The sequence below is a fragment of the Hyla sarda genome, chromosome 8, assembly GCF_029499605.1.
Source record: "Hyla sarda isolate aHylSar1 chromosome 8, aHylSar1.hap1, whole genome shotgun sequence".
In the NCBI taxonomy this organism is placed as follows: Eukaryota; Metazoa; Chordata; class Amphibia; order Anura; family Hylidae; genus Hyla; species Hyla sarda.
Window position 1 is genome coordinate 45365515 of NC_079196.1, and position 14103 is coordinate 45379617.

The 14103-nt window shown below is 40.6% G+C and overlaps 1 protein-coding gene across 1 annotated transcript; it reads right to left on the reverse strand.

Moving 5' to 3' along the window:
• Positions 1–388: 388 nt before the first annotated feature.
• Positions 389–1634, reverse strand: LOC130284822 (uncharacterized). The gene is made up of 2 exons (XM_056535641.1): positions 1207–1634; positions 389–1120 (listed from the first exon to the last, which is right to left on the reverse strand). Exons 1-2 carry the CDS (start codon positions 1329–1331, stop codon positions 520–522), a joined length of 726 nt encoding a protein of 241 aa, XP_056391616.1. The 5' UTR covers positions 1332–1634; the 3' UTR covers positions 389–519.
• Between the last annotated feature and the right edge of the window lie 12469 nt (positions 1635–14103).

Here is a 14103-nt window from a genome sequence, read left to right on the forward strand (position 1 = left end):
TGTTCGCATACTGCCAACTATTTTAAGGAGGTGGATGCAAACAGATACCTCGACTTTAACAGTTGCCATCTGAAATAATGGAAGAAGAACATTCCATTCGGTCAAATGAAAAGAATCCGAAGGAATTGTTCTTCCACACAAAAATACCTACAACAACTAGATAACCTGGAGGATCGTTTTAAACAAAAAGGGTATCCCAAACCCCTTACACAAGGAGCACGCCAGAGAGTGGGCGAATTAGAACAAAGTGCTTGCTTGAAAAATAATAAACAGGGTAATGCAGAGGGGGGTTATAATGATGAATTTGATTCTGTTTTTCTAACTAGGTATTACACTTCACACACCAATATTTAAAAAAAAGTATTTTTTATTTTTTTGTATAGGTAATATCACCAGCTCATATTATTGTGCCATGATTACTGGCACCATATGTAGTCCCCCAGTTATTCTTCTTTAGATGTTTTCCGTGTCCTGTGCAGTATCTCTCCCAGAAGTCCACTTGATGGCCCCCGTGGTGGTCTACACCCCGAAGTCATCAATTTTTACTCTAAGAGAGAGTTTGCAGCTGTTTCTGGAGACGGTCAACAATAACCTTTGCATGGTGGAATAATAGGTCACGATGTTTATCAGGATCAGTAGAAGCATCACCCACTCGATGATTATGATGGGGATTTCACGGATCTCGTCCCAGTCTTCATCATTATAGAATAATTCCTTTAATGTTTCATATCCAAAATAGAAAACTACACAGACAAAAGTCAGGCCACAGCAGGTGCATCTACTATGGTGGATGACTTTTTTTGCTCCTGGTAATTTATACATCTGGATGGACTGCCCAAGGTAGTATAAGGCTTCACATGTAATGGAAATTATCGTGCTGACAAAGTGTATCCTGGGATATTCTTCGGGGGACAATACATGCATAACAGCTGTGGCAAAACAGGAGGCCCACACAATGGCCAGCAGGATCCTCTGGATCAGGACCTGATGACCCCTGAACTCTTCAGTATGCATAACCATATACTTATAAATAAGAAAGGTTAGTACCAAAGTGCCAATGGACATCCCTATGAATCCAATTCTGAATAATATGCTTTCGGGAAAGAAATTTCCCACATCACTGTGAAGGAAAAGAAACCAATGTTATTATGGATATTTCCTCACTCCCAACCCATGAAATAAGAATCATATGCTTGTTTGTCTTACCTGATGCTCATCAGTGGAGAGGCTGCATGGCCGAGGACGACCTTCACGATGTAGCTGGTGGCAAGCCAGGCCACACACCAAAACGCCAACAGGAGGGGGACGAACCCCAGTCCTTTTAGCTCCATTTCAGACAAGTAGAAAAAGAAGACGCTAATCTCACTATTCTCACTAATCTCACTGGAACAGACTGAAGGCTCGGGCGGCTGTCAGTGGGATGTCAAGACTCCAGCTGTCTATGACATCACATGTGACATGTCAGAATGACTGCTTGTTTCTTTGAGCTGCCATGATTTAGTATCTGCTATAGACAGAACCTGATGTTTTTACTATGGACCTTACAGACCCCAGAACCCAAGTAATTAGTGCAGGGGCTCCATTTTGATCATCTCATATTTCACATTATTTGAGTTCCAGGGCTCAGATACAGCAGTGGTCTATAGCAGTGGTCTTCAAGCTTCATCCAAAAGAGTGAATCTTTAATTTTAAGGAATTCTTTAAGTGCTTTATTCGACCATAATGAAGTAAAGTCAAAACTCCATGTGATTTAAAAAAATTTTTAAGTTCCTCCCATACTTTATTATATAGATATGCATGGGTGTAGTGAGTATCCCAGCTTCCAAAATCTCAAAAATATCCTTATAACGACGCATTAGGGTATGTTCACACTACAGTGTGTGAATTAAATCTCCGCTCGCTGAATTCATCGAGCGGAGATTCAGACTGGCAGCCGGCGGCAACGGTAGAACCGGGCGGCACTGAGCCGTCACCATTGACAGCTATGCAGTGCTCGAGGACTTCCGTACAAAGAATGAACATGTTCTTTCTTTGCGCGGAACCATTTCAGTGGCGCTGAAATTCCGCAGTGTGAACGGGTCCCGCGGAAACCCATTCACACTAATGTTAAGTTCACACCGCGGAATTCGGCTCTCGGAATCCCGCCCGTGGAATTCCGCAGGAATTCCGTAGTTTGAACATACCCTTAGAGAGAAAAAATAGGACTACATTTTCCCTCCTTCTCATAATAGTCTGCAATTTTAGTGCTAAAAAGTACCTAAAAAAAAAAACTGCCCAACCCCCATCGTGCACAGATAACATTAAAGAAACATATTTCATTCTCGTGCTTTCCTGCCCCAAAGTAGTGAATTTAATAAAGAAATAAGAGCTTGGAACCATTTTTCTGATATCCATACAGTATAGAAACATAGAATGTGTCGGCAAATAAGAACCAATTGGCCCATCTAGTCTGCCTAATAATCTGAATCCTATGAATAGTCCCTGGCCCTATCTTATATGAAGGATAGCCTTATGCCTATCCCATGCATGTTTAAACTCCTTCACTGTATTCGCAGCGACTAGTGCTGTTTACGAATATTCGCAATTCGAATTTTAATCGCGAATATAGCATATTTGCAAATCCATGAATATTGCAAATATAGCACTATATATTCATAATTACGAATATTCGCTTTTTTTGCGCATATGTGAAAATTTTTGGGCATATGCGCAAATTTGCGTATATTGAGCCCTCCCTTCATTAATGGTATAGAGAACTGTGACTAGTGCATCAACTCTGTGATTTTTTGCCCATTAAAGCCAATAGGCTAATTGTGGTCTATGGGGATATCACTGCATGAAAGGTAAGCAGGACCATCTCGGCAGCACAGTGGGATGGGAGACCATCACTGGTTCGAGTCCCAGGTTGGACAGTGTTACAGTGTTGTGGTTCAACTTTACTTTCCTGGAAAAGCTGCTGAGTTGCCCATAACAACCAATCAGATCACTTCTTTCATTTTTGAAAAAGCCTCTGAAAAATGAAGGAAGTAATCTGATTGGTTGCTATGGACAACTCAGAAACTTTTCCTCTGGACAGGTTTTGATAAATCTCCCTCTATGGGGGAGATTCATCAAGACCAGTGTAGAGGAAGAGTTGTGCAGTTGCCCATAGCAACCAATCAGATTGCATCTTTCATTTTTCACAATGCCTTTGCAAAATCAAAGAAGCGATCTGATTGGTTGCTATGGGCAACTCAGAAACTTTTCCTCTGGACAGGTTTTGATAAATCTCCCTCTATGGTGGAGATTCATCAAGACCAGTGTAGAAGAAGAGTTGTGCAGTTGCCCATAGCAACCAATCAGATTGCTTCTTTCATTTTTCACAATGCCTCTGCAAAATGAAAGAAGCGATCTGATTGGTTGCTATGGGCAACTCAGCAGATTTTCCTGGAAAAGTTTCTGAGTTGCCCATAGCAACCAATCAGATTGCTTCCTTCATTTTCCAGAGGCCTTTTCAAAAATGAAAGAATCAAACTGATTGGTTGCTATGGGCAACTGCTCAACTCTTCCTCTACACTGGTTTTGATGAATCTCCCCCATAGAGGGAGATCTATCAAAACCTGTCCAGAGGAAAAGTTTCTGAGTTGCCCATAGCAACCAATCAGATTACTTCCTTCATTTTTCAGAGGCTTTTTCAAAAATGAAAGAAGTGATCTGATTGGTTGTTATGGGCAACTCAGCAGCTTATCCCCCATAGACCACAATGGGCCCACTGGTTTTAATGGGCAAAAAATCACATAGTTGATGCACTAGACACAGTTCTCTATACCATTAAAGGGGTACTCTGGTGAAAACCTTTTTCTTTTAAATCAACTGGCTCCGAAAAGTTAAACAGATTTGTAAATTACTTCTATTAAAAAATTGTAATCCTTCCTGTACTTATTAGCTGCTGAATACTACAGAGGAAATTATTTTCTTTTTGGAATGCTCTCTGATAATATCACGAGCACAGTGCTCTCTGCTGACATTATAATAATAATAAGTCTTTATTTATTTATTGTTGTCCTTAGTGGGATTTGAACGCTCTCCAGCTCCACTATATCTTTCTTGTTCACTGGTGCCCAGTACTGTACACAGTATTCTATGTGAGGTCTGACTAGTGATTTGTACAGCGGTAGCATTATTTCCTTGTCGTCGGCATCTATGCCCCTATTGATGTACCCCATGATTTTATTAGCCTTGGCAGCAGCTGCCCGACACTGGTCACTACAGCTAAATTTACTGTTACCTAAGACTCCTAAGTCCTTTTCCATGTCAGTCGTCCCAAGTGTTCTCCCATTTAATACATAATCCCAGCTCAGATTTTTCTTCCCCATGTGCATTACCTTACATTTATCAGTGTTGAAACTCATCTGCCACTTCCCAGCCCAAACCTCCAACCTATCCAGATCCATTTGTAACAGTGCACTGTCCTCTATAGTGTTTACCGCTTTACAGAGTTTGGTGTCAGCTGCAAAGATTGCTACTTTACTATTCAACCCCTCTGCAAGGTCATTCATGAATATATTAAATAGGACAGGACCCAAGACGGACCCCTGTGGCACCCCACTAGTAACAGTCACCCAATCAGAATAAGTACCATTAATAACCACCCTCTGTTTCCTATCATTGAGCCAGTTACTTACCCACTTGCACACATTGTCCCCCAGCCCAAACCTTCTCATTTTATGCACCAACCTTTTATGTGGAACTGTATCAAATGCTTTGGAAAAATCCAGATATACGACATCCAGTGATTGCCCCTGGTCCAGTCTCCTCATAAAAGCTGATCAGGTTAGTTTGACAGGACCGATCCCTCATAAAGCCATGCTGATATGGGGTCATACATTTATTTTTATCAAGATATTCCAAAATAGCATCTCTTAGGAAACCCTCAAACAATTTACATACAACCGAGGTTAAACTAACAGGTCTATAATTCCCGGGGTCACCTATTGACCCCTTCTTAAATATTGGCACCACATTTGCCATGCGCCAGTCCTGGGGAACAGTCCCTGTCACTATAGAGTCCCTGAATATTAAAAATAGGGGGTCTGTCTATTACATTACTTAATTCCTTTAGAACATGGGGGTGAATGCCATCTGGACCTGGTGATTTGTCTATTTTGTTTTTTTGTAGGTGGCACTGTACTTCTTCCTGGGTTAGACAGGTGACCTGTACTGGGGAGTTTCCTTATCACACTGTATTTGACATGGCATTTCATTTTCCTCAGTGAATACAGTGGAGAAGAATTTGTTTAGTATATTTGCTTTTTCCTGATCCCCGTTTATAATTTCTTCCTCATCATTTTTTAAAGGGACAACACTTTCATTTTTGACCTTTTTGCTATTTATATAATTAAAGAACATTTTGGGGTTAGTTATACTCTCTTGGGCAATGAGTCTTTCTGTCTCTATTTTTGCGGCTTTTATCTGTTTTTTTACATATTTCACATTTTTCTCTATAGCTTTTTAATGCTTATTCACTGCTGTCCTGTTTTAGTAATTGAAATGCTTTATTTTTGTCATTTATTGCCCCCTTAACATTTTTATTCATCCATATCGGTTTTCTTTTATTTCTGACCCTTTTATTCCCATAAAGTATATACATCTTACAGTGAAAATGTAAGATATTTTTAAAAGTCTCCCATTTAGTGTCAGTATTGTTCTTTTTGAGGACATTATCCCATTTTATATTGTTATGGGCTTCTCTGAGTTGATCGAACTTTGCCTTCCGAAAGTTCATTGTTTTTGTGGCCCCTCAAGAGATTCCCTTATTGAAGAACAAGTTATAATGTATTAAATTATGATCACTATTTCCTAGGTGTCCATCTACTTGCACATTAATTACTCTGTCAGGTACAGTACGTTGGTAAATATTAAGTCTAGTAGGGCGCCTTCTCTGGTCGGGCCCTGCACCATTTGGGACAGATAATTGTCTTTAGCTATAGTCAGAAACCTGTTTCCTTTAAAGTCGAAGTCGGCCCAGTTCTCCATGAACCCAAACCCCTCCTTCTTACACCAGCTTCTGAGCCACTTGTTTACCTCCCTAATCTCCCGCTGCCTCTCTGGTGTGGCTTGTGGTACAGGTAATATTTCAGAAAATATTACCTTGGTGGTCCTTGCCTTAAGCTTGCAGCCTAAGTCCCTGAAATCATTTTTAAGGACACTCCATCTACCTCTTACTTTGTCATTGGTGCCAATATGTACAATGACTGCTGGGTCTTCTCCAGCCCCACCCAGCAACCTGTCAACCCGATCCGCGATGTGCCGAACTCGAGCGCCAGGAAGACAACACACTGTTCGGCGATCCTGGTCTTTGTGACAGATCGCCCTGTCTGTCCCCCTAATAATTGAGTCCCCCACTACCAGTACAAGTCTGACCTGCCCTGCTCTCCTCCCTCCCTCATTACTGGAGCAGACACCCCCCTGGCGGTCAGAAGCAGAGTCCTGCTGCAGTACCGCTAGCTCTGAAATGGCATCCCCCTCATCTGCCAATCGGGCAAACTTGTTGGGGTGTGCCAGTTCAGGACTAGCCTCCCTGACACTTTTCCCTCTACCTCGTTTTCTAACTGTAACCCAGCTAACTGCCTGACTGTCCTGCACCTCCGTCCCACTATCCTCCCCCACCTCTACCCCAGAGAGAACTTGCTCAGTGAGCAGGAGACTCCTCTTCGGGTTGTCAATGCATCTCTGTGTTGCCAGTTGCTCCTCTAGATCCAGGATCTGGGCTTCCAAATGAGCAACTCGCACACATCTCGCACAACAATACGCACCCTCAAACTGTTGTTCAAGGATTGCATACATTGTGCAAGATGCACACTGGACTGCCTTTTCCAACATGGAGGTCATAACTAGATTTGGGGATTGCAAAAATTAACAGAAAAGAAAAAAAAAATCTAATATTTCAATTTAAACTTCCTGAATTTAAAGTCCCTTAATTTTAAGTCCCCTCACTTTTATACTCACTCACTTGTATGCTTCACACTCTTGTATACAGACAAACAATCGCTAGCTCAACATAGTGTATTTGCTTTATATTTATCACAATCACCTCTCTTCCACTGCCTGGAAGTGAATTCACTTTAGTGAAACTTTCTTTTTTTTTTTTTTTTCATTTACACATCCGAATTTAACGAAAATTCGTCAAAGACCTTGGTACGTGCCTTGAGGGGTGTAGTTTCCAAAATGGTATGCCATGTGGGGTTTTTCTGCTGTTCTGGCACCATAGGGGCTTCCAAAATGTGACATGCTCCCCAAAAACGATTTCAGCAAAAATTCACTCTCCAAAATCCCATTGTTGCTCCTTCACTTCTCAGCCCTCTACTGCACCAGCCGAACACTTGACATACACATATGAGGTATTTCCTTACACTAGAGAAATTGGGTTACAAATTTTGGGGGGCTTTTTCTCCTATTACGCCTTGTAAAACTTCAAAAACTGGATCTACAAGAACATGCGAGAGTAAAAAATTTAGATTTTGAATTTCCTCCTTCACTTTGCTGCTATTCCTGTGAAACACCTAAAGGGTTAACACACTTACCCAAATGTCATTTTGGATACTTTGAGGAGTGCAGTTTTTATAATGGGGTCATTTGTGGAGTATTTCTAATATGAAGGCCCTTCAAATCCACTTCAAAACTGAACTGGTCCCTGAAAAAATTCCAATTTAGAAAATTTTGTGAAAAATTGGAAAAGTGCTGCTGAACTTTGAAGCCCTCTGATGTCTTCCAAAAGTAAAAACCTGTCAACTTTATGATGAAAATATAAAGTAGACCTATTGTATCTAAGAATCAATATATGATTTATTTGGAATGTCTGTTTTTGTTACAAGCAGAGAGCTTCAAAGTTAGAAAAATGCTAAATTTTCTATTTTGTCATCAAATTTTGGAATTTTTCACCAAGAAATGATGCAAACCTCAACAAAAATTTACCACTATCATGAAGTAGAATATGTCACGAAAAAACAATCTCAGAATCAGAATGAAAAGTAAAAGCATCCCAGAGCTATTTAATGCTTAAAGTGACAGAGGTCAGATGTGCAAAAAATGTCTGGGTGAAAATGGGCTGGCTCCTTAAGGGGTTAAACCCCACTGGCATTTGACAGATCTTTGGAACAGTGGGCTGTGCAAATGAAAAATTTTCATTTTTCTTTTGGCAGACAACTGCTCAAAAAAATCTATCAGACACCTGTGAGATGTAAATGCTCACTGCACTTCTTATGAGGGGTGTAGTTTCCAAAATAGGGTCACATCTGGGGGGGGGGTCACTGTTCTGGCACCATGGAGACTTAAACGCACATGGCCTTCAATTTCAGCCAGATTCTCTCTCCAAAAGCCCAATGGTGCTCCTTCTCTTCTGAGCCCTGTAGTTCACCCGCAGAGCACTTTAAATCCACATGTGGGGTATTTTCTGACAAATTTTTCAGGGCTTTTTCTCCTATTTCCCCTTGTGAAAATGATAAAATTGGGGTAACAACAGCATTTTAGGGAAAAAATATATAATTTTTTTTTATTTTCACCTCCAACTTTAACTAAAATTTGTCAAACGCCTGTGGGATGTTAAGGCTCACTATACCCCTTGTTACTTTACGTGAGGGGTGTAGTTTTCAAAATGGGGGTCACATATGGTTGTTTTTTATGTTTATGTCAGAACTGCTGGAACAACCAGCCACCCATGTGCAAATCACCTATTTAGGCCTCAAATGTATATGGTACACTCTGTTTACACTAACATGCTGGTGTAGACCCCAAATTTACGTTTTCTTAAGGGGTAAAAGAAGAGAGAAAAAAATTTGTAACCCAAAACTGTTGCCTTGAAATATGAGAGGGCTCCAAAGTGAAAGAGCATCATGTGCATTTGAGGCCTAAATTAGGGATTTGCATCCACCACCAAATTACCCTATGGCAGTGCTTCCCAAATAGGGTGTCTCCAGCTGTAGCAAAACTCCCAGCATGCCAGGACAGTCAATGGCTATGCCGATGTTCTGGCCCCTGTATCACCCATCATTATGCACAGAGTAAGTTTGCTCTGTGTAGTGATGACAGCAGGGTGCCGCAACCGAGATCACTGGGGTCCTTTGGAGAGGGCATAAGATGTCTTGGTGCGTAGTACCCCTTTAAGAGGGAAAAACATGATATATATTTAACCCCAACCCAAATGTACCTTATTTTTATTTTCTACCTAAGGTACATAAAGACCGGAAAAAAAAACATCTGGTCGTCCGATAGTTGCCAGATGTTTTCTGAATATATAGACCATCAGTTACAGAAATGTGTGGTGCCTTTACCAGCATACCTCAGAGATAAATGGGCGTTTATTAACCCTATTGAAAGATATCATACGGGAAGAGGACTATATGTGGGCAACACTAGATGTTGCTTCATTATATAGTAACATCCCACATGACGGAGGAGTGGAAGCTGTGTGATCTTTTTTAGTGGAAGATCCCTTGATGCCCATACATCAGAGGAACTTCATTTTGGAGGCCATTAAAGGAGTAGTCCAGTGTTAAAAAACATCCCCTATCCCAAGGATAGGGGATAAGTTTCAGATTGCGGGGTGTCCGACCGCTGGGGGGCCCCGTGATCTCCTGTACGGGGCCCTGGCTTGCTGGCCAGATAGCGCGTGTTGACTAGTGTTGAGCAGCATAGGCCATGTTCGAATTTGCGATATTTCGCGTATATGTGGACATATATTCGCTAAATTCGCATATTCGTAATATTCGCGTAATATTTTCGCATATGTGAAAATTAGCATAAACAAAAATTTGCATGTGCTAAAATTACCATATGCGAAAAATTAGCATAAGCGAAAATTTGCATATGCAAATTTTCCCATATGCGAAAATTCATACGCCAGTCTCACACAGTTGTATTAGAGCCTTCTTTAGACCACACAAGCTGGAAGCAGAGAGGGGTGATCACTGTGATGTGTACTGTGAAACAAAAAAAAACAACAATATTCGTAATTACGAATATATAGTGCTATATTCGCAAATATTCGCGAATATGCGATATTCGCGAACAAAATTTGCATTGCGAATATTCGCGAGCAACACTATTCCTGATGCTTCCTTGTGTAAAATGATTAAAATTCTAAACAGCATCTAGAATCATAGACAGAACAATCCGAGAACACTTTACACATACAAATATAGTAAGGGAGACCACAGATTCACATCCTACAGTGAATCGAAAGAAATGTAAACTATAAACTCTACATGAACTTTAAAAGCAAAAGGAAACTATTCATAATTCTATATAAAGATCTATCTATCTATGCCAGGGGTTGTGGTATGCGTACTCCTAGGAATACGCCACCGGTTGTGCGGGGGTACGCCGATGCGCTGACAAATACCGGCCATACATTGGGCAGTATTTGTCAGCGCACAGCGGAGAATGGCCGCTGCAGCTCCCTGTATAGTATCACGGCCGGAGCTGCGGCCACAACTACTGTACGGCATCTGCTTGGTTGCCGGGGAGACGTATGACCTCCTCTGACATTGCACAGAGGTGCCTTCGAAACGGGACTCTGGGACGTGCTCGGCCCGGACAGGCCGGCTAATGTAAAAAAAAAATGTCAAAAATAAATGTATGGGAGGGAGTGTTTTTGCATGTATATCAGTCATGGCCGTAAATGTTGGCACCCCTGACATTTTTTAGGAAAATGAAGTATTTCTTACAGAAAAGGACTGTAGTAACACATGTTTTGCTATACACATGTTCATTCCCTTTGTGTGTATTGGAACTAAACCAAAAAAGGGAGGAAAAGAAGCAAATTGGACATAATGTCACACCAAACTCCAAAAATGGTCTGGACAAAGTTATTGGCACACTTTCAAAATTATGGAAAAATAAGATTGTTTCAAGCATGTGATGCTCCTATAAACTCACCTGGGGCAAGTAACAGGTGTGGGCAATATAAAAATCACACCTGAAAGCAGCTAAAAAAAAGTTCTCTTAGTATTTGCATTGTGTGTCTGTGTGTGCCACATTAAGCATGGACAACAGAAAGAGGAGAAGAGAACTGTCTGAGGACTTGAGAACCAAAATTGTGGAAAGATGTAAACAATCTCAAGGTTACAAGTCCATCTCCAGAGATCTAGATTTGCCTCTGTCCACAGTGTGCAACATTATCATGAAGTTTGCAACCCAGGGCACTGTAACTAATCTCCTTGGCCGTGGACAAAAGAGAAAAATTGATGAAAGGTGTCAACGCAGGATAGTCCGGATGGTGGATAAGTAGCCCCAAACAAGTTCTAAAGATATTCAAGCTGTCTTGCAGGCTCAGGGAGCATCAGTGTCAGCACAAACTATCCGTCGACATTTTAATGAAATGAAAGGCTATGACAGGAGACCCAGGAGGACCTCACTGCTGACACAGAGACATAAAAAAGCAAGACTACATTTTGCCAAAATTAAATTGAGTAAGCCAAAATCCTTCTGGAAAAACATCTTGTGGACAGATGAGACCAAGATAGAGCTTTTTGGTAAAGCACATTATTCTTCTGTTTCCCGAAAATAGAATGAGGCCTACAGATAAAAAAAAAGAACACAGTACCTACAGTGAAATATGGTGGAGGTTCAATGATGTTTTGGGGTTGTTTTGCTGCCTTTGGCACTGGGTGCCTTGAATGTGTGCAAGGCATCATGAAATCTGAGGATTACCAACGGATTTTGGGCACACTGTACAGCCCAGTGTCAGAAAGCTGGGTTTGTGTCCGAGATCTTGGGTCTTCCAGCAGGACAATGACCCCAAACATACATCAAAAAGCCCCCAGAAATGGATGACAACGAAGCGCTGGAGAGTTCTGAAGTGGCCAGCAATGAGTCCAGATCTAAATCCGATTGAACACCTTTGGAGACATCTTAAAATTGCTGTTGGGAAAAGGTGCCTTCCAATAAGAGAGACCTGGAGCAGTTTGCAAAGGAAGAGTGGTCCAACATTCCGGCTGAGAGGTGTAAGAAGCTTATTAATATTTATAAGAAGCAATTAATTTCAGTTATTTTTTCCAAAGGGTGTGCAACCAAATATTAAGTTAAAAGTGCCAATAATTTTGTCCAGACCATTTTTGGGGTTTGGTGACATAATGTCCAATTTGCTTTTTTTCCTCACTTTTTTGGTTCATGTTTAGCAAAACATGTGTTACTGAAGTCCTTTTCTGTGAGAAATACTTCATTTTCTTGAAAAATTTCAGGAGTGCCAACATTTACGGCCATTGTTGTATATATATATATATATATATATATATATATATATATATATATATATAAAGAGAAATCCGCAGCACACAAAATTTAAGTGAAAAAAACTTGTGATTTATTCCATATCAAAAAGTGTTTTCACAGCAAGCGACGTTTCGACTGGGCTCCCCCAGTCTTTTTCAAGCAGTGCACATGCAGAGAGTATACACTCATCTATATAGGGGTACCAATCAACTGATACCAATGTGATACAATTATATCATTATAGTGAATAAAATACAAAACTTCATATAAACATATAAAATACAAAAGTGCATACAGTGCATAGAGTATTATACAGTACATACAATAAAGTGCCAGTGAATTAAAATCAATATTAAAACAAACACTGCCATAGATACTTAATAAATTATCATATGAACACAGCTGTAAACAAACATATTTTGATTAGGGGGAGGAGAAGATTCATAAACTCACCAGACGCAAAAGGTCAGAAATGGCCACCATAGCCGGTTCTCCGGCATCATAACAATCGTACTGGGCATGCGTGTGCAGCCACTGCGTCATCCACTACACACACATAACCCACTTGAGTGGATGGATGTGACAGGAAAAAAAAAAATTATTCGGTGGTCTCTCATACATGCAATGATGAAAAATGAAGAAACAAAATTAAAAAACTAAAATAGAAAAATAACCACAAACAAATTTGTTTGTGGATTTTTTTCTATTTTAGTTTTTTAATTTTGTTTCTTCATTTTTCATCATTTCATGAACGAGAGACCGCCAAATAAAAATGTTTTTTTCCTGTGACATCCATCCACTCAAGTGGGTTATCTGTGTTGCTTAGGGGTTTGGCATCTGACACATCTTACATGGGATTGGGGATACAGTGTGTCCCTAGTGGTATTAGAGAACATTACTTCATCTTAGAGTTTGGATGGATGCATGTGTTTTACCTGTGCCCTGCACCTTGGGTGATACGAGCCCTGACACTTGATTGTGCCCGGATTTTGTGCCTCCCTGTTAGGGTACGTTCCCACACGGCGTATACGGTGCCTATTTGACGTTGCGTATTTATTTTGAAAAATATGTTGCGTATTTTTGTGCCATTGACTTCAATGGGATGTGAAATGCGCTGCATATTTTTTTTTTTTCATGCGCAGCAACATTTATTTGCGTATTTTGTGCGTATTTTTATTTTTGTATGCCTGAATAAAGATAAGTTTGGCCCCGCCTTTCTTTCTGGAGTCCCGTTCGTTTCCGGGTCAAGTTTTTGCACAGCAAGCATGGCCTACTGCCGGATGGACATGAATGTGACGCAGCTAATTGGATTGGTTAGTACAAACGATATATGTGCCTTTATTAGTATAGTGTGATGTAATTGAGGAGATTGCCTGGGCGTTTGGTGTGCTTAATTGGTGTTCGCAACTTTGGCGCCAAAACAGCGCATGGGCTAAACCGCAGTGTTGGACAATCGTAGTGTTGGACATAGTGATGCGAGGGGGTGTTTTCTGCATGATATGTGAGATATTTTCATGTGTTTGAGCTAGTTATTGTAATGTTGTAACTCTTTATGTTTTGTTTTTTGCCATGTTTTTTTGGGGGGATTCTAAAATTATTGCTTGTTTGCCTGTATTATTGGTGCTAGGTGGAAAAGAATCCCTGTTTGTGGGACTTGCTACACCCTGACTATATGAATAAAAATGTCAAGAAAGAGGTGTGGGTTCGTATTTTTTCGTGAAATGTATCCTGACTAGGATGAGAAGGCGCGTGGTTTACGGAATAAAATTGGTATGTTTTTTTCATTTTTATTGTGGTAGTACTCTATATGGTGGAGATATCTCAAAACCTGCACATAGGATAACTTGTGCAGTT

Bases quoted from the DNA above. Each gene is read 5' to 3' on its own strand.
- LOC130284822 (XM_056535641.1), bottom strand. From the start codon at position 1,331: ATGGAGCTAAAAGGACTGGGGTTCGTCCCCCTCCTGTTGGCGTTTTGG. The intron at 1,121-1,206 runs GTAAGACAAACA...TTTCCTTCACAG, and splicing joins TCTCCACTGATGAGCATCAG to TGATGTGGGAAATTTCTTTC.